Raw genomic sequence first — 21,332 nt, 5'->3', positions numbered from 1 at the left:
CATTCATGACTTGTCTTTTCATTCTCTTGACAGTGTCTTACACAGAGCAGAAAACTTTAATTTTAGGGACTTCTTTGACAGTCCAGTGGTTAAAACTTTGTGCTTCCAATGCAGGGGGTGTGGGTTCAATCCCTGGTCGAGGAACTAAGATCCCACATGCCACATAACATGGCCAAGAAAAAGAAAACTTTAATTTTAGTAAGTTCAGCTTATCAATTATTTCTATCATGGATCATGCTTGGTGTTATAACTAAAAAGTCAACTGCATACCGAAGGTCATCTAAATTTTCTCCTATGTTATTTTCTAGGAGTTTTAGTTTTGTATTTAGCACTGTGATTCATTTTGAGTTAATTTTTGTGAAGGATATAAGATCTGTGTCTAGATTTTTTTTTTTTACCATGTGGATGTCTAGTTGTTCTAGCACCATCTATTGGAAAGACTATATTTGTTTCATTATATTACCTTTGCTCTTTGTCAAAGATTTGTTCGCTATATTTGTGGGAGTCTGTTTCTAGACTATTCTATTGCACTGATCTATTGTCTATTATTTTGCCAACAGAAGACTGTCCTGATTACTGGGGCTTAATAGTAAGTCTTGAACTAGAGTAGCATCAGTCCTTCAACTTTGTTCTTCTCCTTCATTATTGTATTGACTATTCTGAGTCTTTTGCCTCTCCATATTAACTTTAGAATAAGTTTGTCGGTATCCACAAAACAACTTGCTGGGATTTTGACTGGGACTGCACTGAATTTATAGATAAAGTTGGGAAGAAGTGATATCTTGACAATATTGAGACTTTCTATCCATGAACATGGAGTATCTCTCCATTTATTTAGTTCTTCGATATTTTTCATCAGAGTTTTATAGTTTTCTGCATATACCTCTTCTACATATTGTTAGATTTATGACTATTTCAACTTTTTCGGGTGCTATTGTAAATGGAATTGGGTCTTAATTTCAAATTCTACATTTTCATTGCTGGAATACAGGAAAGCAATTGACTTCTGTGTATTAACTTTGCATCCTGCAACCTTGCTATAATCACTTATGTGTTCTAGGAGTTTTTGTTGATTCTTTCAGATTTTCCACTTAAACAATCATGTCATCTGTGAACAAAGACAGTATTATGTCTTCCTTTACAATATGTATACCTGTAATTTCTTTTACTTGTCTTATTGCATTAGTTAGAATTTCCAGTACAACATTGAAAAGTAGTGGTAAGAGGGGAGATCCTTGCTTTATTCCTGATGTTAGTGGGAAAGTTTTTCACCACTAAATATGATATTAACTCTAAGTTTTCGAGTTACAGTTTTTTTTTTTAATCATGATTGGGTGTTAGAATTTGTCAAATGCCAAATGCTTCTTCTTCTGCATCTATTGATATGATTGTGTGATTCTTCTTCTTTAGTCTATTCATGTGATGATTTATGTTTATTGATTTTTGAATGTTGAACCAGATTGGCATAGCTGGGATAAATCCCACTTGATCACGGTGCATAGCAATGGCACCCCACTCCAGTACTCTTTTGCCTGGAAAATCCCACGGACGGAGGAGCCTGGCAGGCTTCAGTCCATGGAGTTGCTAAGAGTTGGATACGACTGAGTGACTTCACTTTCACTTTTCACTTTCATGCATTGGAGAAGGAAATGGCAATCCACTCCAGTGTTCTCGCCTGGAGAATCCCAGGGACGGGGAAGCCTGGTGGCTGTTGTCTATGGGGTCATACAGAGTCGGACACAACTGACGTGACTTAGCAGCAGCAGCAGCAGCAGCGTGGTGCATAGTTCTTTTGTTGGATTCAATTTACAATTTTGTTGAGGACTTTTGTATCTATGGTCTTGAGATATATTGGTCTGTAGTTTTCTTTTCTTTCATTGTAATCTTTGTCTGATTTTGGTGTTAGGGTAATACTGGTCTCACAGATGAGTTAGAAAGTATTCCCTCTGCTTTTCTCTTCTGAAAGATTGTAGAGAATTGGTATAATGTCACCCTTAAGTGTTTAGTAGTGAACTTATCTTGGCTTGCTGTTTTCTGTTTTGCAAGGTTGTTTATTGATTATTGATTCTGTTTCTTTGATATAGGCTTTGCAGATTATCTATTTCTTCTTGTGTGAATTTTATCAGATTGTCTTTCAAGGAACTGGTCCATTTCATATAGGCTATCAAATTTGTGCATACGAACTTTTTTAGAGTATTCTTTGATTATCATCTGAAGGATACTGCCCATGAATATTCACTGCCCATGAATTTGTAGTGATAGCCCTTCTTTAATTTCTTTTTATTTTTTCCTTCTTTCATTCCCAATGTTAGTAGTTTGTGACCTCTCACCTTTTTTCTTAGTGTAGCTAGAGGTTTATTGATTGCTATGATCTGAATGTTTGTGTCCCTCCAAAATCAGTATGCTGAAACCTAACCTCCAAGGTGATGGCTATTAAGAGAGGGAGCCTTCAGGAGGAGATTAGATCATGAATGAGGGCATAGCCTTCCTCACTGAGATTAATGCCTTACAAAATAGAGCCCAGATAGCTAGCTCATATGATCCACCATGTGAAAACACAGTGAGAAGGCAGCAATCTGCAGTCCAAAAGCGGAGTGTCACCAGAACCCAGCATGTTGGCACCTGTCTCCCATTCTTTTTCTACCTTGGTGGTTGTAACTTAGCCTTATATACAATTTCACTTTCTCTCCTTTCTTAGGATATCAATTGTACTTCTTTTTTTTACTTCTTTTAGTGGTTGACTTTGCAATAGACATTTTAGTGGGTTGAGTTTGCAATATATACTTACAACAAATCCAAGTCCATTTCATGGGCAGTTTGAGTACTTTATAATAACAAAATAGTCCTAATTCTTGCCTTCCCTCCCTCATATCCCTGCTATCATTCATTTCACTTGTACATAAGCATACATAGTTGGATATATTGCTGCTATTATTATTTTGGACAAATGTATCTCTTAGATCAGTTAAGAATAAGAAAAATAAAAACTTTTATTTTACCTTCACTTATTCCATCACCACGGCTTTTCCTTTCTTTTTTAATGTACATCTGAGTTTCTGACCTATATCATTTCCCTTCTCTCTAGAGAACTTCTTTTAACATTTCCTGCAAAGCAGATCTACTGGCAACACATTCCCTCAATTTTTGTTTGTCTGAGGAAGTCTTTATTTCCACTATACTTTAAAGGGTAATTTCACAGGGCTTACAATTCTAGATTCGTGGCTTTTTATCTCGACACTATAACTATTTCAATCTACTCTTCTTGCTTCCAAGATTTCTGAAAGAGTAGATGTAATTCTTATCTTTGTTCCTCTGTAGATATTTTTTTCCATCTGGGTTCTTTCTTTCTCTTTGATTTTCTGTAGTTTAAATGTGATGTGCCTATATGGAGGTTTTGTTTCTTTCTTTTTTTGTTTTGCATTTAGTATCCCATTCAGTGTTCTCTGAACTTCCTGGATCTGTGGTTTGGTATCTGACATCACTTTGGGGAAGTTCTCAGAAATATTCTATTTCAGATATTTCTTTTGTTTTCATCTTTCTCCTTCTGGTTTTACCACTATATACATGTTACATTCCTTATAGTTGTCCTGTGGTTCTTGGATATTCTGTTTTCTTCAGTCTTTTTTCACTTTGCTTTTCAATTTTGGAGGTTTCTATTGAGATACTCTCAAGCTCAGAGATTCTTTCCTCTGCTGGGTCAAGTCTACTAATAAGCCCATCAAAAGTACCCTTCCTTTCTGGTAATATTTTTTTATCTCTAGCATTTTTTTAGACTCTTTCTCAGACTCTTTTCCATTATAGGTCATTATAAGATACTGAGTATAGTTTCCTGTGCTATGTAGTATGTCCTTGTTATTTACTTACTTTATATATAGTACTGTATATAAGTTAATCCCAAACTGCCCACCTGTTCTTACATGCTGTCTACTTTATCCATTAGAGCCCTTAGAATATCAGTCATAGTTGTTTTAACTCCTGGTCTGATGAGTCACACATCCCCGCCGTATCTGAGTCTGGTTCTGATACTTGCTCTGTCTCTTCAAGCTGTGTTTTCTGCCTTTAAGAATGTTTTGCCACTTTTTTCTTGATAGCCAGACATGATGTGCTGGGTAAAAGGAACTGTCATAAATAGGCCTTTAGTAGTGGGATGGTAAGGAATGGTGGCAGGGGAAGTGTTCTAGAGTCCCATGATTTTAGTGGGCCTTTGCTGCTGGACTTTGAACTTGACATGTTCTTCTCAGCCCCATATTCCACCACTCCTTTTAGATGGTACCGGATGGTCAGAGCTGTCTGGAGTTGTGTATTTTCCTTCTTCCAGATCAGTTAGGCTCTAATAAAACCATAACAGGTTTGGTTCTGGTTAAATAGTTTCTCCTGAAGGCAGATCATGTTAAGAAGAACAGAATGCTCTAGCATATTTTTAAAATGGCTCCTTCTCACCTCCCCCTGCCAGAAGCAAGAGGGATTTTTTTTTCCTCTGAAATTCACTGTGAGAACCAGGAGAAGCTCCTGAAGGTAAAATCCCCCAAAGTGTGGGGACACCCTTATGTCCAGTTCCCCCTGGAGTTTTCAACTCTCAGAATTGTCCACACTGAGCCTTCAGCAATTCATCAATTACAGTTCAGATTTTCCTACCCCAGCACTGGTTCCATGGAGGTTTCTGTTCATGAGTTTTTGCTCTGCTAAGTTGTGACTCTCTGTAACTGCCTGTCTGTTTCTCCAATTTTGGGGGCTGCAGTTTGCTCTGGAACCTCACTTCTCTTAAGGATCTAAGAAGAGTTGTTGATTTTTCAATGTCTTCAGCTTTTTACTTGTTAGAAGAGATGAGCAACATCTAAGCTCCCAACATGCCAGACCAGAAACTGGGAGTCATAATTTTCTTTTTTTTTTTTTTTTCATTTAAGCCAATTTGAGGTGGGTTTCTACTTCCAAATAAAACAATCCCACTGCAAATAGTGAATACTTGGGTAGCACTTTTCCATTAACTTTTCCAGCTCTTCTCTCTTTTAATGAGGAAATCAAAGCCTAGAGATGGAATGTGATTACTCAAAGTTAAAAAAAAAAGTAGAAGAAACAGCCTGGGCCTCAGCACAGAGATAAGCAATCTAATCCCTTTATTTTACATATAGAAAAACTGTGTCCTCATACATTCTTGGAGAAGCTTTTTCAGAAAATGATTTAACAACACTAGTCAACTGTCAATGTACAGAGCCTTTGACCCAACAATTCTGCTTCTAAAAATAGATCCTAGTCACACACATGCTTAAGGATGCTTATTTGTCTTGTTTGTAAGAATCACAAACAACCTAAATGTCCATCAATATACAAAGGATTAAACTGATTATAGCGTACAAAGCTGTGGAATGCTTCACAGTCAATAAAAGAAAACGAGGCGGATTTCTACGTACCCCATGGAAGTTCTCCAAGACATAGTGTTCAGTGGAAAAAAGCAGAACTCATAAGAATCTGTAGAATGTGATCTCATTCGTACGTGAAAGAGAAAATAAGCAACTAACACATGTGCATTTCTACTTGTACAGGTAAGCAGTGTAGACAGAGGACTGAAAAGGCTATACACCCCACCATCTTTCGGTGGTTACCTCTGGGCTGGGCATTGAGAAAAAATGATCTTCATGTTTTATTTTGTGCCTTTCTGCAATGCTGTAAAGCATAAAGAATGCATTCATGTATTCCTTGGCCAACAGACCCACAGATCAGATAAAAACAAGATGACAGGCAGAACATTCTGCCCAGGGACACGCAACATGGTAGAGGAAGATCTGGTTCAGAACACAGACCTCCTGATTCCTACACTGGACTCATGCCTTTACCATCTCCGAGCTTCCACAGCTGTTTTCCTCTACTCCACAGCTCTCGTGATCATCACAACAGCCATCATTTATCTCATCAGGGGGCCACAACCCTAAGAGGTACAGACGACCCTCAGGCATATTTTGTAGATGAGAAGACAGACTCCAGGAGGGGATGTCCCTTTGTTTAAAACCTTTGATCTAATCCAGAGAGAGACAGAGAGTCCATTGGACCCCTGCTTCCTGGCCCCTCACACCCAGAATGCAGGCTGGCCTGAGAGAACTAACCTGATATTCCTCCTCAGTAAGGCCCTCGGCCAGGGCGTGCTGACGCAGCTGGTCGGGATCCTGGGCACGGAAGAGACGGCTGAGCAGGGCATAGATGTAGGGGGCCTCAGGGGAGGTCTGCAGCAGCACTGCCAGGCCTCCGTACCAGGCGGCCCGTGACAGGTAGTGGGCATAGAGGCGCTCTGTGGACGACAGCAGGCGGAAGGCCTCACGGCAGTCCAGGCTTGACACGCCGATGTCATTGGGGAGAATGTACTGGGTGTCCGCCATGGGCCCTGCTGAGAACCATCACCGTGATCACAGGCATCATTTATCCCACACCAACGGCATGTACATCTGAGTCTGCACGCTCACGGTCTGAATGAGGAAGGGAATACCATTGCACCCATGCACCAGATATGGAAAGTGAAACTCAGAGATGGTTAGGTGACTCACCCCAGAAAATTACACAATATTCTGGCAGGCAATATTCGGCCTGTGGCCTCCCAAACTTAAAGACTGAATCCAACTACCTAGTATTACAGATCGGAGAAGGCAATGACACCCCACTCCAGTACTCTTGCCTGGAAAATCCCATGGATGGAGGAGCCTGGTGGGCTGCAGTCCATGGGGTCACTAAGAGTTGGACACAACTGAGCGACTTCACTTTCACTTTTCACTTTCATGCATTGGAGAAGGACACGGCAACCCACCCCAGTATTCTTGCCTGGAGAATCCCAGGGACGGGGGAGCCTGGTGGGCTGCCATCTATGGGGTCACACAGAGTCGGACACGACTGAAGTGACTTAGCAGCAGCAGCAGTATTACAGATGGGGAAACCAGGGCCAGGGAGGCAGGGTGCTTTGACTAATAACACAAGGGAGGGGTCAAAAGCGAGGTTCTGCATCTCTGGGCTCCCAGGCCTCTCTCTGTGGTCACCCCTCTTCTCTCTCTGATCTCCTAGCCTCCCCTTCAGAATTATCCTGCACGTTCTTCAATTCTGCCCACCACTGTGTTCACAAGGACAGAGTCCCAGCTAGAAGACCCAGGTTCCAAGACTGGCTCAGCCCCAGACCCAAATGTCAAGTCAGTTTTACTTTTCTACCTCTAGAAGACAGCCCCTGATAATAACTCCAACCTCACTGGGTGGCTATGCAAATCAGATGAGGTCACAAGGTCACCCTGATCGACAGAAGGTACCTACAGCAGAATTTCCTTGTACTCTTCAGTTCCCACTGCTGGCAGGATCTGTCCCACTCTCATCCCCCTGCCCTCTCCCTGTGCTCAGCCAAGGGACCTTCCCTAAATGAAGAAGCTCAGAGCGGAGACAAAACTCATTTTACAGATAGGGAGACTGAGGCTTAGAGACGCCAAGCAGCTTATCGAGTCTTGCTGCTTGGTTAGGACCTGGGTGTCTCCCAACCCAGAGTATTCACAACGCCCTCTCTTACTCTAAAAGAGTGTCCCACCTCCCCCGCCACTTCCGGAGCTGCTCCCAAATGGCACAAGCCCCTGGGTTCCAAAAGGGACGTTAACCCTTTGCTGTCCGGAGCGATCCTTGGCCTCGGGGCCGCGATGAATTTGGAAGGGGGGACAGGAAAGGAATGATCTTGAGCTCGGCCTAGACGCTCCCTGCCCCCCGAAGATGACACATGGTGACCCCAAAACCCGGTCGCCGCGCCTCACCTGCAGCAGCTGCTCCGATCGCACACTCACTTCCTGCTTCCGGCTCCTCCATTCATTGGGGCTCCGCCAACTCCGCCTCCACCAGCCAATTGCCGAGCCTCGGGGCCCGGACGGGCATCGCCTATAGCCAATAGGGGCTCTGAGCCGGGCTCCGCCCGCACGCTGGCTCCCCGCCCCCAGGCGCTACGGGGGTGGCTAGCGGAATGGCCCCTGCGGCCTTGGCCTTTTGTCCGCAGGCGGTACACGCGCGGGGATTAGAAACTTCCGTGTTCAGCCTGGCCCAGGCCTAGTCCGAACAGACGGCGCAGACAAGATACCCCGAATACAGGCAGGGCAGCGTGGCTGTTACGAACGGAGCACCGGCGATAACCCCCGCACAGTCCTGACTCCCGCTCTCCTTTGTAGTTTTTCTGAGTCCCCCGACTTCAGTTTTGGGTATAGGAGCCCGCATCGTTCCTCCGTGGTCTCTAGGACCACGGGTAGTGACGAGACTGCAAAGCCCTCCGTTTAGAAGTCGAGCCTGCAGCCTAGCGGGCTCCAGCCGGGGCTGAGACGGTCCCGCCGTGCGGGTCGGGGTGGGGGAGGGGTGGGCGTAGAGAAACACCCCCAGGGCTGCCCTGTACCTTTCCAGTTCGCCACGGGCCTGGCCGGGGCAGCAGTTAAATATCTTCGCGTCTGTTTCTTCTGAACAAGGGGCGAGGGGCCTGGTAGTTTCAGGGTGCTTGCCAGGTACCGGATGGATGAGAAGGCTGGCCGCGACTCCAAAAGGCTGCCCAGGGCAGAGCCGAACCTGCATGTCTGTTGAAACTCACAGGAGGATGGGCTGGGTGGGGGAATGGCATGTGGAAGTGCCTAGTGCCCTGCCTGGGCTAAGTGGGGAACATTTTGAGGGTCCCAAATCAGAAATGGAGCAGAGCCAGGCCATCTAAGGATGAGGCGGGCCTGCGCTGCCTGGTAGCTGTGTGTCCTTGGATGAGTCTCTTTACCTCTCTGAGTCTTGACTTCCTCAGTCAGAAAACCGGGCTAAAAATCCTGGTCTTTACTGAAGGGATGTAAGCTTGAGGGAAGTGTTGACAGTGTTCATGCCCCCTGGTGCTATGCAGAGAAGTGTGGAGGAGAGGGTCTACCCTGAAATCCACACACCCTCCTTGCCAGTTTTTGCCACACCTGTGTCTAGGCCCAGAGCAGCTGCTGTCCCCCTCTGGCTCCAGTTTCTCACTCACAAAAGGTGCCCAAGGCCCTGTTTGGCACAACAGTGCTAACTGTTGGCACTGATGGTGATTATCAGGACAGGGAGGAACTCAATAAATTGGTCTATGTCCCTAGAAAATCGCCCCTCTTCTTCCCTGTGCCTCAATACTTATTATCTTTAAAACGGGTGTAAAGTCCTCCCTGACTCGGGAGAGGTTGACATGCAAACGGATAAAGGATGAAGTGCCATCCGTCGCCACCAGTGGGCAGCTCAGGCCAAGGAAAGATCCCAGTACTCCTGGGAAACCCCCAGCCAAGCTGCATTTTCATCAAGACAGCTAATAAGAGCACTTCCAAAGCTCTATGCTAGCATCTTGACATGGAGGATCTCATTTAATTCCTGCAAAAAAACCTGAGATAGGATATAATTTTTTCTAGGGTACATATCGGGAAACAGAGGCTGATGGAGTCACTGACTTCCCTAAGGCCACCCAGGAAGTCCTCTGGTGTCCCTGAACCAGAGTCTAGCCTTCCGCCACATTGTCCCCTCCACCTGCTCCAACACATGTGTGTGCACACATGCACACACACACAGAATTACATGCAACAGTGCACTCACTGAAGTCATAGCCACCCCTAGCCTTGGCTCTTTCCCATGTGAGTAAAGAAGAGGTAGATGAGGAAGTAGTATTAAGTACATCCTATGTTACAGGTGCCCTTCATACATTCACAACCGCCTGGTAATGGAGGTACAGTTATTCCATTTAGCAGTTAAAGAGACTGAGACTCCAAGAGTTGGAAAAGGGCAGAGCTGTCGGACGCCCTCCACCGACACTGAGTTCTCCGTCTTATGGCACCTGTGCCTTTTGCTTGTCTCTGCTAGAGTCTGAGATTCCCTGATAGAAAGGGCATGCAGGTGTTCCCCTGTCTGGTTCCCAAGAGTGAGAACAGAGAGCTGGGAAGAGCTGGATTCCTACTGCTCTGTGTGTGTGTGTGTGTGTGTGTGTGTGTAGGAGTTGCAATGCTCTGATGTCCACCCCAGCATCCTTATTGGGGGCTCCCCCACTCTGGCGGTGTGAAGCAAGAATCTGATCGCACCCTCCTCTCACCACCAGCAAGCGCCCTCTGTCCTCTCAACAGCCCCAGGTCTGGCATCTGTGGCTCCAACCAACTGTGTGGAAGGGGGCAGGGCCCTCCTTTTGGAATCCCTAAGGCTCTGCCTTCTATTAGGGATGATGTCCAGGTCGAGTTGGTACTCAGAGCCTCTTTTTCAGAATTTTATATTCCCAGAACCTCCATCTACCTAATCTTTCCAGTTTGCTTGTCCCAGGAAAGGTCTGGGGCAACCCCAGTAGCACCCTGAGCTTGCCTGGGCTCTCAGGAGGAGGTGACACTTAGCCCGGATGAATAGGGATCCAGTTCAGATTTGGTCTCCATGGCAACAAAGGCCCACCAGATGCCAGCCCAACATTCCCACCCCTCATTCGTTTCTGCTTCCTCCATACCCAGCTCACTGGTCATCAAGTGTTTTCCCTGCCACGCCGTGGCCCACGCTGTTCCCCTTACCCGGGGTGCCCTCCCAACTCCTCCCACCCCATCCAAGGAGAGCTGCCCAGTGACACGGAGGAGAGGGCAGACTCTGAGGCCAGGCAGGCAGCTGTGGATTAGAATCTGACTTGACCACTTTCTAAACTGTGTGACTTGGACCATGTTCTTTAATCTCCCTGTAAACAGAAATGGTAACACCTTCTTCCCTAGGTCACTGTGAGGATTAAATAAAACCTCTGAGAAGCAGAGCCTGGTGGCTGGGGAGTGCTCAGTGAACGTAGTTATTATCACCATTAGCACAGTGCAGGGCACGTGGTGGGCATTCAGTTGATGGTAGCCCTTGTGTGACAGCCAACGCTCTGGACCGCGAGTCCTCTCCCTCTCCACGACCCCTGACTGTCCAGAAATGAGGATCCAGACCTCCACCCAGCATCTTCCTTGTCAGCACGGCCCCAACCTCTTTTCCAGCCTCCTTTCTGCCCCCTGCAGCCCATGCTTCAGTCACTGTGAACCCCTCACCCAGTTCCCTGCATACTTATACCTGAGCCTGTCCTCAGCCCCCTTTCTGCCTAGAGCACCCCCTTTCCTGTAGGGATTCCCAGCAGGCCACTGAGGCAGAGCCCTTAAGCCCCTGCAGTGAAGCCTCTCTCACTTCTCACTTTTCTAGCCACCCGTGAGACCAGCTTCACAACTCCTGATAGCTCTTTGATCCTAGCACACAGGAAGCCATGCTATCATCCAGTAATTGGTCTGTCGTTCAGTTACTGGGAACTCTATCAGGCAGGGAACCAGGTCTGTGTCCCCAGATAACACTTGGCAAGGAGGCCAGCCCCCAGTGGGTATCCGCAGATGTCGGTCCCAGCCTGCCGCCCACCCGGCACTCACTCGGGGGCTGGAGGCACTGCACGCACGCGGGACACGCGGATTCGTGAGGGCAGCTGAGCAGCAGGTTTATAGAGGAACCCAGGGCAGCAGCGTCGGGGTGATTATCTGGATCTGAGTTGGCAGGCTCAGGGCACAGCCAGCCTAAGCTGGGGGTCAGGGACCCATGGCCCCTTCATTCCCCCAGGGGCACAGTGTAGGCGGCATGATGTGGGATGCCCCTAGAAGGGCTGGGGCAATAGGGCTGGGCCTCCCTCCATCAGCCCAGGACAGAGCTGATGCTGAGAGCCCCATCATTCTGTCCGGGGTGAGGGTCCAGGGACCCCCTCTGGAGCCCAAGTTAGGAGGGAAAGGGCACCGCCCACCCAACGCGTCCATCTGGCCTTGCGATGAGCCAGCAGGTAGAGTCTCACATGCAGAGCTCCCTGGAGGTGGGGGACCCAGGCGGGCAGGCAGGCGCAGCAGCAAGGGGCCCCGAGGGGCCTAGTCCAGTGGCCCCTGGAAAATGAGGCGGACACAGCCATGCTCGCCGGTGAGCCAGGCCCCACAAAAGGGGCAGGCGGCGTGGAACGCGTGGGTGCCATGGGGCAGTGGCGTCTGAGCCCAGTAGCGGGCAGTCTTCTCAGAGCAGACGTGGCCGCAGGGTGCAAAGGCGTGGCTGGGCGGCCCGGGGTCCAGGCAGAGGCCGGCCTCCTGGCCGAGCCACAGGGGCACGTAGGGCCCCACGAGGCGGCAGAGGGGACACTCGCGCTCCTGGGGGCCCCGCTCTCGCCGGCAGCCCCAGCCGTGGTAGCCGTGGACGTGGCCGCAGCGGACGTACACCCAGGGCTGCTGCTTGTCGGGTGCCGTGCGGCCGCGGGCCGGGCTGGGGAAGGCCAGGGTGCTGAGGCCCACGGGACACTGGGGCCGGGCTGCGTTCGCCTCCTGCCGCTGGGCCTCCAGCTGCTTCAGCGTGGGCGCCCGCAGCAGCCCCGCCGGCGTGCGCCACAGCAGCGTGGCCCCGCACAGGTCGATGAGGGAGCCGTCCTGCAACACGTTGGACTCGTTTTCCACCTGCAGGGGCAGCAGAGGGGCCTTCGTGCCCAAGGGGCTCCTGAACCCCCAGCCATCCGGTCGCCATCACCCCAGTCAAGCCACCCATCCGTCCCCCTGAACCTCCCTGGAGGGAGCACCCTGGATGCCCGTGGGGCCGGCTGGGGCAGAGGAGGGGGTGGGCTGGGGCAGAGGACCAGAGGAGACTGAGAAGCCCCATGGGCCAGCAGGAAAAGTGGTCCTGGGTAAGCACCATCCCCCCAAAACCAAAACTCAAAAAACTAGCAGGGATTTCAGTGGTTAGGGCTCTGCGCTTCCACTGCTGCGGGCCTAGGTTCAATCTCTGATTCTTCTAAGTCTTCTAAGAGTAGATCTTATCTTGCAAGCCAGGCAGCAAGGCCAAAAAAAAAAATAATCCCAGGCAGGCGCCATGCCTTACTCTCAGTGGAACCTGCTCCTCGGTCACTTCATCTGTCAAATCAGAAAGCCTGGACTCTGGAGTGGGGCTTCCCTGGTGGTCCAGTGGTTAAGACTCTGTGCCTCCCCTGAAGGATGTTCGAGCCCTGATTGGGGAACTAAGATCCCACATGCCACATACTGGCCCAAAACAAGGCCTGGACCAAAATAGAAGTTTTCTAAAACATTTTCTCAAGCTCATCTTCCCTGATGGCAGAGACCAGAATTTCCTGTGTCCAAAACACCAGGGACTTAACCCAAAGCGTAAGGGCTGAGGTTAAAAGCAAGGACTCTAGCGCTTAGGTAGTCTGGGCATGAATTCTGGCCTCAGTGTTTACTGACTCTGTGTCTCTGGTCAAGTAACTTATCCTCTCCGTGTCTTAATTTCCTTGTCCTCAAGGTGGGTTTTACTTCCCTGTGTAGCAAGTGGTTCTCATGAATCAGTGTGAAAACTTGGAATAGTGCCTGGGACATAGGAGGTGCTCAGTAGCGGGTACCAGTGAGAGGTTCACAAGCCTAATTTTACAAAATAATGTTTCCCCAGATCTCCCAGTGGAACTGATGCCCTGGGAAGATAAGCCATGCCTTTCTTTGAGGCTCGGCATCTCCTTGCCCCATGTACTCACAGCTAGGAAAACCTCTACATGGCCTCTTTGAGGATCTTGGCCATATGACATTGGGCAAGCCCCATCTCTCTCTAGGACTCTCCCAGCTCCCAACATTAGGTTCCCCATCACCTATGTTAGCACTACTCCGAGGCCCTTTCCTGCTGGGAAAGAATAAAGCTAAACTTGCCTGAACGTGACAGACACGTTAAAAACCACCAACACTTCAGGCTATAAACTGCTCACACATGGGCCAAGTGTCACCCTCATAAGAGGGTGTGAGTTTTTCAGCTGCTGACATCCTCAGAAGCACGTGGAGCTGTACAGGTGCCTGTCCATGCTGCTTCACATAACCCTGTGGGTCTCTGGCAGTATGTGGGCTACACCTGGAGATGCTGGTCTGGTCCCCGCTGTAGCGCAATGGCACATGCCCCCATACGGAGCCTGTTGGGGCTCCCCTGTGCAGCAGGACTGGAGATCACCTCCTGGCTTGGGCAGGGGGCAGGGCAGATCGGGAGGGCCCCGGGAAGGACGAGGGGATGGGGAGGAGGGTGGACAGGCCACCTACCAGCTTCCCCCGCTGCTGTGCCGAGCGGCTGTCCCTCAGAGTATACACATTCCCACAGACCGAGATCTCCCGCCAGACACCCGGGGCCGAGTCCTCAGAGAAGCCGCCTGCTGGGTGCATCACCAGGACCCCGTTGGTGGTTAAGCCGTCCATCAGCCCGTCGGGGGTCCGCCATTTGGCTGCCCGCTCCTGGGACCACACGTGGGATCAGATCACATCCCTGAGTGGCCCCCAGCAGGCCTCGAGCTGGGAGTGCTGCCCCTCTACCCTGGAGCCCAGAGGTGGCCCAGAGAGGGCTGGAATTGGCACTGTATGACCTTGGGCATCACCTGACCTCTCTGAGCCTCACTTTGCTCATCTGTTAAGTGGGGGTGCTAATCCCCGCATAGGTGGTGGTTATGATTACTGCAGGCTGGTCCATCACCCCTGGAGGCTGCCCCTCCCCAGCCTACCCCTCGGCTCACTCTCAGATGTAGCACTGTTCCTGCCTAGGGGGTCTCACTCACTCCAAGGAAGATGTTGCTGGAGGCATCGAAGCCAGCGGCATAGATGCGGGCAGTATAGGGTGGCCGGCGGTCACAGAGGATGCGGCAGGCGTAGCGGGAGATGGTGCTCTGGGCAGAGGGGCCCTCAGCAGCCCCTCCCCCAGGGGACGTGTCTGTCACCACGAAGTCAATCATGTTCTCCGTGGAGCGGCCAATCTGTGAGGGAGAGGAGGGCAAGCACAGGAATGCTGTGTGCGAAGGTCAGTGCCAAGGGCTTCCTACCCCAGGGCTCCCGGAAGCTGTTCTGTGGGCAGGGTGACCCAACGACAGGGAGAGAATGCCATCCCAGTTCTCCAGGGTCCATATCCAATCACCGGTGTTTGGGTTTCTCTTTCTCTGTCTCCCCCGCAGTTCTGGGAACCACCCCACTCAGTTAAAAACTAGCTGATCTGCAGGACTTCCCTGGTGGTCCAGTGGCTAAGTGGTCCAGTCCTCCACGCTCCCCAGTGCAAGAGGCCTGGGTTTGACCCCTGGTCAGGGAATTTGATCCCTCATGCTGCAACTGAGACCTGGCACATCCAAATAAATAATTAAAAAAAAAACAAAACTAGTTGATTTACAGATAGAACAGTGAAAGGGTAACTGACACCCATAGTCTGGGAAGGCTCAAATAGTAGTAGAAAATAGTGAATTTGGAGTAAATATTTATTATATATCATGTTATGCATTTCGTGTGCAGATCTCAGTTAACTTTCCCAAGGATGCCATGTGATGGGACTGTAATGAGCCCCACCTTACAGATGAGGAAACCAAGGTCCAGAGAGGTTAAGGGACTCTTGCCCAAAGTCACCCAGCTCCTAACTGACAGAGCTGGGAGCAGAGGCCAAGCAGTAGGACTCTCACACCACACTCTGAACCCCTAAACTGTATGTCTCCCACAGCCTAGGAGTCCAGGCTTGGGTATGAATCTGGATCCAGCCACTGACTGGCTGTGTGAGTGGGAAGTCAACAGCCCTCCCTCCGGTATCCTGCTTCCTCGTCTGAAGAGTGGTCCGCTGCACTGAGGACCCCAAAGCGCCTGCCCCCTGGCCTTTGGTCTGCCAGCCTCCCCCTGGGACACCTGCGGAGCCGAGCATCCAGGCCTGGGGACCCAGTGGCCGGGAGGCTGGTGGAGGCACCTGAGCCTACCTGGAACATATCTGTGTCGCTGTCATGGGTGTACTCGACTATGACCGAGTGGCTCCGGGACAGTGTGTAGGAGATGCTGTGCTGGCCCCGGTTGCTCAGTGCCTGGGGACAGAAAGGAGAAGTCGTTTCACTGAGGATGTAGCCAGGAGAAGCGTGAGCTTCTGAGACAGAAGCTGGAGCCTGACACCCAGCTGCCACTCCCAGGGAAGGGGCGGTTCCACCGCTTACAGAGGGCGAACTGTGCAGCCGGCCCTTTACACGGGTTATCTTATTTGATCCCCATGTGCATGGTCATCGCTCAGTCATGTTAGACTCTTTGCGACCCCATGAACCGTAGACCACCAGGCTCCTCTGTCCATGGGATTTCCCAGGCAAGAATACTAGAGTAGGTTGCCATTTCCTTCTCCAGGGGATCTTCTCCACCCAGGGATGGAACCTGCCTCTTATGTGCCTCCTGCATTGCTGGCGGAGTTTTTACCACTGAGCCATTGGAGACCCCTATTTGATCCCTACAGCTTCCCAAAGGAGGCATGGTTATCATTCCCATTTTACAGTTGAGGGAAACCACAGCTTAGAGAGGAGAAGAAACTGGTCAGATGTCAAATGACTGGAAGTGGCGGAGCCCAAACTACAACCCCAACCCTCCGAAGCCAAAGGCTTTGCCTTTGTCATTGCTGTGTGATTGTCACGTCCCCTCCCAGAGCCTTGGCCTCCTCTAAAATGATGTTGACCACTTCCCCCCAAGGGATGGGATCTAGTGGTCCAGGAAATACTTTGCAAGCTTCGACACACTGCGAGGAGTCTCCCACCAGCCCCATCCTCTGGTTTCCCAGGGTCGTGAGTGAAGACACGTGGGCTCCCCTGCTCTGGCGGGGCCGTGGGCAGGTAGGACTGGGAAGACTGGCCCCCAGGTCTGCTAGGATGAGCTGCTTGCCTTGGAGACGAGTGGCGTTGAGATGTGGTGAATGACATCTGGCTTCACTCCGTTGGCATGTGGCCGGCGACTCAGGGCCAGGCGGCTTCGGCGGCGGCCCTTGTCCCCATTTGCCAGACACCCATTGTAGCTGTGGATGAGGGGGTTAAGAAGAAAAGGTTGCAAGGAGAGAGAGACTGAGGGTGAGCCCCCGAGAGACTAGGAGGAACCACCAACTTCTGGGCAGATCCTAGAACAAGCCCTAAAAAGCCCTAGTACCACCAGCTAGAAGACCCTACTCCATCAAATTGGTGCCTTGGAGTGAGGTGGCAGCGGGGTGGTGGTCAGAAGATCTTTAAAAGGGTTGTTATTCAATTAACCAGTGTTTTCTGGACTCCTGAACCATGCCTGGTCAGGCACTAGGCCCTAAGTTGTTTGAGGAACCTGGATGTCACCTGCCCTGACCCAGGCACAAGCCAAGTGTGTCCCAGGCCTAGAGACAGGAGAAAGGAATTCTGACTCCAGGAGCAGGTTTCTAAGAGAGGAGACACCTTTACTGGGCCTTGAAGAACTAGAAAGGAGTCACCTTTAGCAAACTGTCATTTATTAGATCACAACTACTACCGGAAACCAGAAAGGAAGTAAAAAAAAGACCCACAAAGCCACCATCTCTACATATCCATACACATCAAATTTCTTCCTTTCCAGCCTTGTCCAGATTGTAGAAGGCAAAGATGGGGTGAGTCATAACCTTGATCGCTGCCATGAACTGCAGCCTCCTGTGTTCCTGGTGTTTCACATTATTAATTACCTAATGGAATCTGTGTAATGTCCTGCCAGGCAAGTATCTTTCTATCTTTCTTCTCATTTTATGAATGAGGCAAATTGAGGCTCAGGGAGGTAAAATGACTTGCCTGAGGTCCCAGGCTAGGAAGTGGGAAAAGTCTAGATTTGACCTCACATCTGTCTGACTCCAGGCTCTTTTGCAGAAGATTCTCGGTAAGGAGGGCTTACCCTGAGCAAAGGCCCTGTGGCGAGTAGAGTTTGGGGAGATAAGAAAGTGATGACTTGGGTGGGAGACTGCAGTCGGGGAAAATGACCTTGGTGGGAGGGCCCTGAACACCAGGGAGAGCATTTTGAACTTTATTCCGTAAGCACTGGGGAGCCACGGCAGGTTTGGCAGCAGGAAGTGAAAAGGATGAATAGCTGCCAAAACAGCCAAGGACCACTTGAATCAGAATCTTCTCTGGACCCACAGAGGGAGATTCTGATTCTGTAGGTTTGGGATGAGCTTGTCAGTGGGTAATTTTCAATGTGCTCTCCGGGTGGCTCTGATGTCCAGCCGATGTGGGGCTTCACTGCTCTGTGGAGAACAGATGGCACTCAAGAGAGCCTGTCGCCTTAGGTCTGAGCTCTCCCTCATCAGTGGCCTCATTCCCAGCTGTGATTCTAGCTCTTCCTTTGGGACATGAAGCAGTTGCTTTCTTTTTTTTTTTTTTTGCAGGGGGCAGTGGGGGAAGCGGGCAGTGCCACGTGACTTGTATGATCTTAGTTCTCCAACCAGGGATCAAACCCTGGGCCCTTGGCAGTGAAATCGTGGAGTCCTAACCACTGGACCACCAGGGAATTCCCAAGTGGTTGCTTTTCTAATGCAAACACCCCTGAGAGGGGCATCACTTTTGCCCTTGTAAGCTCTTCCCACATATGGGGGGAAGGGCAGTTCAGGACACAGGCTGAGGGTTCATATGAACCTGACTTAAATCCTGGCTCTTCTGCTTATCATATAACCCCTGCATGCTAAGTCACTTCAGTAATGTTTGACTCTGTGACCCTGTGGACTGTAGCCCGCCAGGTGATTCTGTCCCTGGGATTCTCCAGGCAAGAGTACTGGAGTGGGTTGCCATGCCCTCCTCCAGGGGATCTTCCCAACCCAGGGATCGAATCCGCGTCTCTTACATCTCCTGCATTGGCAGGCGGGTTCTTTACCACTAGTGCCACCTGGGAAGCCCTATAACCTCTGTAAAATGGGGCTAATTTTTTCAGGATCTACCTCACAGGTTCATTATGAGAGCTAAATGAGATAAAGCATTTTAAGATGCTTAGCACAGAGTTTGGCATATATTTAACAAGCCCTTGATAAATGTTATCTATGATTATTATTACTAAAAAATAAAAATAAAAGCACATGGTATGTACATGTCAACAAACAGTAGCCATTATTATTTCTAAATAGTCATCACAGTGATAACACAGTTTATCAGATACTCTCTTCAGGGGAGAGAGAGAGGCCAAAAGGAGGTGCAGAAGGGAGGAAGGAGAGGGATCTGTGCATGGGGCAAGCATCCTGGTCAGGTGAAGGCCAGGAACGGATGAGGTCTACTCAGCCACCAGCTCACGTTGCTTCCTCTCTCCTGGCCTCAGTTTCCTCATCTGTAGCACGAGGGTCAGCTGTCGCTGAGTGAAAGTGCACTAAACCTAGAGTAAGAAAGACCTGGGTCCAAACCCCAGCCCTGCCACTTAAGAGCTGTGTGCCCTTGGGCCAGCCACTTCCCCTCTCTGAGCCTTGGTTTCCTCACCTCCTTCCTCACAGCATCTTTGTGAAGATTGAAATGAAATAATGTCCATGAAAGGGCTTGGCACAGGCCTGCCTCCCAGAACACTTGGTGCGGGCCAGGCACTGTGCTACGTGCTTTACAGAAATCACCTCAGTCGTTCCTTCCAACAACCCTCTGAGGTATTATTATTATCATCGTCTCTACTGGTAAGTGGGGAAACGGAGGCACAGGGAAGTTAAGCAACTCACGGAGGCAGGATTTGAACCAAGCACTTTTGCTGGCGAACCAGAGTTCATCCCAGACTACACACATGAGGTGCTTTATGAAAGGCAGCTGGCGCTACTTTCTTCCGTGCAGAAACTTAGGTGGGCAGGGTTCTCTCCGTAATTTATGAAAAATAGGAAGATAAAATAACAATTGTGAATTGAAGTGGGCTTGGTCAAATTTGTTTCCCAGCTGGGAAGGTGAGGAGGGACGAACAGCAAGAGGCTGTAAATGGGGAGAGGTGGGACCCTTGGTCTGGCTGTCCTGTGGGGTGCCTGGTGCCCCGACCCCTCGGACCAGGGAGGCTCACCCCAGAACGATGAGTTCGCCATACTTGATGGGCTCCTCCCCTGGCTGTGCATCTTCACCAGGAGAAGACAGCACACAAGAGCCCTGGTTCCCCGGGTGCTGGAGATCTGAGGTTCGGGGAGACCCCACTTCAGGGTTTCCTTCCAGCACCATTCTGGGCAGAGGGGAAGAAGAGAAAAAGAGCTTTGCAGCCTCCCACCCCAACCCCCCTCAATGCCAGCTTCAGCCTGCTGCAGGCCACCTAGGCTAAGACCAGAGTGACCTTTCACCCACTCTGTTGCTATGGCAACCACTTCACCTCTGCCTCCCCTAAACTGTCAGCGTTGCTGGGATACCAGGGAAGGGAGATGAATGGGGTGGAACCAAGAGGGAGGAGCTGCCCAATCAGAGGGTCAGAATATTTGGCAGAGCCAGAGGGATGGCTCAACTTGGGGTGGCCAGAAGCTTCTTTTTGGCAGGACCTCTGTCTGGGGTGTGCTGGGAAGAAAAGCACCCCAGGAGTTGGGGGCCCCTGCTGCTCATCTTACATTCAGTTCCTGGGTTTGGCTCTCAGCCCCAGGACTTCTGAGGAACCCTTCTGTCAGGTTTTTGGAATCTACCTATCTGTCTTAATCTTTCTGCCCCTTTGCTAGTCTAGGCCTCTATCTGTCTGTCTGTTTTCTCAATGACTCTCTGTCCGCGCTGCTGTCCTTTTCGCCACCTTTCTACCCACCCTCCTCCCCACCTCCGCCGGTCTGGGCCCCGCTACCTCTCCATTCACCTGCCTCAGTCTCCCCATCTTGTCCTCACCCTGCGGACAGGGCTCTGGACACCTCCCGGGTGCGCCCCTCTCCCTCCCTCAGGTGTCAGTCTGCAGTCCCCGGGCCGCTCAGGTCTCTGGAGGCCTGTGGGGGCGGCGCTCCCCCCTCCCGCTTGGGCTGCAGCAGAGCCCGTCTCCGCAGGAAGCCTGTTTGGAAAACATCCCCGCGCAGGAGGGACTGCGCCGGGGCAGGCACAATGACAGCCCAGCGACATACGCAGACACAGCCGGCGGCCCCTCCACACAAACACGCGCGCGCACGCACACAGTCCCGCACAACCCGAGCCCTGCGAGCGGTGCCCGGACGGGCGCAGAGCCCACCCTAGACCCGCGACAGCAGGCGCGATCGCGCAAACAGCCACAGGCGCCCGCCCTCGGACCGAGTACCCCCCCGCCCCCCAGCCACCCTGACACTCAAACACGCCCCCAGCGTCTGTTGGGGCCCGCCCGGCGAAGCCCCCGCCCCCTCCGCCTCGGCGGGCTCACCTGGCCGCGCTCTGGCTCCCGCTTGGCGCTGCTCCCTCTGCGCCTCGCCCCTGCTCGGCCCAGGGGCCGTTGCGGCGGGATGGGCCCGGCCGGCGGCAGCTCCGCGCTGCCTTGTCACGGGGACACCCGGGGCCGGGGGAGGGGTACGAGCGCAAACAGTCACGCTCCGCCCCCTGTCCCTATGCCCCGCCCCATGGAAGCCCCGCCCCTCGAGGCTCCGCCTCTTGCGGCTAAGCTCTGCCCCAGTCGGCGGAGCCCCGCCCTTTCTCAAGAGACCACGCCCCTTAT

At 50.9% G+C, this 21,332-nt stretch overlaps 2 protein-coding genes across 4 annotated transcripts in view; both read right to left on the bottom strand.

The window, feature by feature from the left end:
* The window catches only part of DPP3 (dipeptidyl peptidase 3), a 30,830-nt gene extending 22,912 nt beyond the window's left edge, over positions 1–7,918 (bottom strand). The window contains exons 1-2 of one of the 2 annotated variants that reach the window (XM_043451869.1): positions 7,764–7,918; positions 6,099–6,373 (exon numbers count right to left, since the gene is read on the bottom strand). In XM_043451869.1, coding sequence (XP_043307804.1) covers positions 6,099–6,373; positions 7,764–7,815 — 327 coding nt within the window. In that variant the 5' untranslated portion in view covers positions 7,816–7,918. Of the gene's footprint in view, positions 1–6,098; positions 6,377–7,763 lie in introns of both variants that reach the window. The other variant, XM_043451868.1, reaches the window with a different exon arrangement.
* A 3,509-nt stretch (positions 7,919–11,427) lies between these two features.
* On the bottom strand, positions 11,428–21,259 carry PELI3 (pellino E3 ubiquitin protein ligase family member 3). 2 transcript variants are annotated; one of them, XM_043451871.1, is made up of 7 exons: positions 21,045–21,259; positions 19,761–19,913; positions 16,653–16,782; positions 15,719–15,820; positions 14,552–14,746; positions 14,046–14,234; positions 11,428–12,410 (listed from the first exon to the last, which is right to left on the bottom strand). In XM_043451871.1, exons 2-7 carry the CDS (start codon positions 19,910–19,912, stop codon positions 11,868–11,870), a joined length of 1,311 nt encoding a protein of 436 aa, XP_043307806.1. In that variant the 5' UTR covers position 19,913; positions 21,045–21,259; the 3' UTR covers positions 11,428–11,867. The 2 variants fall into 2 exon arrangements, with proteins under 2 accessions (XP_043307806.1, XP_043307805.1); XM_043451870.1 differs by having other exon boundaries at positions 11,428–12,437; positions 21,045–21,249.
* Between the last annotated feature and the right edge of the window lie 73 nt (positions 21,260–21,332).

The sequence above is a fragment of the Cervus canadensis genome, chromosome 29 (genome assembly GCF_019320065.1).
Source record: "Cervus canadensis isolate Bull #8, Minnesota chromosome 29, ASM1932006v1, whole genome shotgun sequence".
NCBI lineage: Eukaryota > Metazoa > Chordata > Mammalia > Artiodactyla > Cervidae > Cervus > Cervus canadensis.
This window is presented reverse-complemented; position numbering and strand designations above follow the sequence as displayed.

What these genes read in the sequence shown, in the direction of transcription:
- PELI3 (XM_043451870.1), bottom strand. Translation starts at nt 19,912, where the DNA reads ATGGTGCTGGAAGGAAACCCTGAAGTGGGGTCTCCCCGAACCTCAGAT. An exon ending in CAACGCCACTCGTCTCCAAG is followed by an intron (nt 15,821 to 16,652) that starts GCAAGCAGCTCA and finishes TTCTGTCCCCAG; the next exon opens with GCACTGAGCAACCGGGGCCA. An exon ending in GCGACACAGATATGTTCCAG is followed by an intron (nt 14,747 to 15,718) that starts GTAGGCTCAGGT and finishes TCTCCCTCACAG; the next exon opens with ATTGGCCGCTCCACGGAGAA.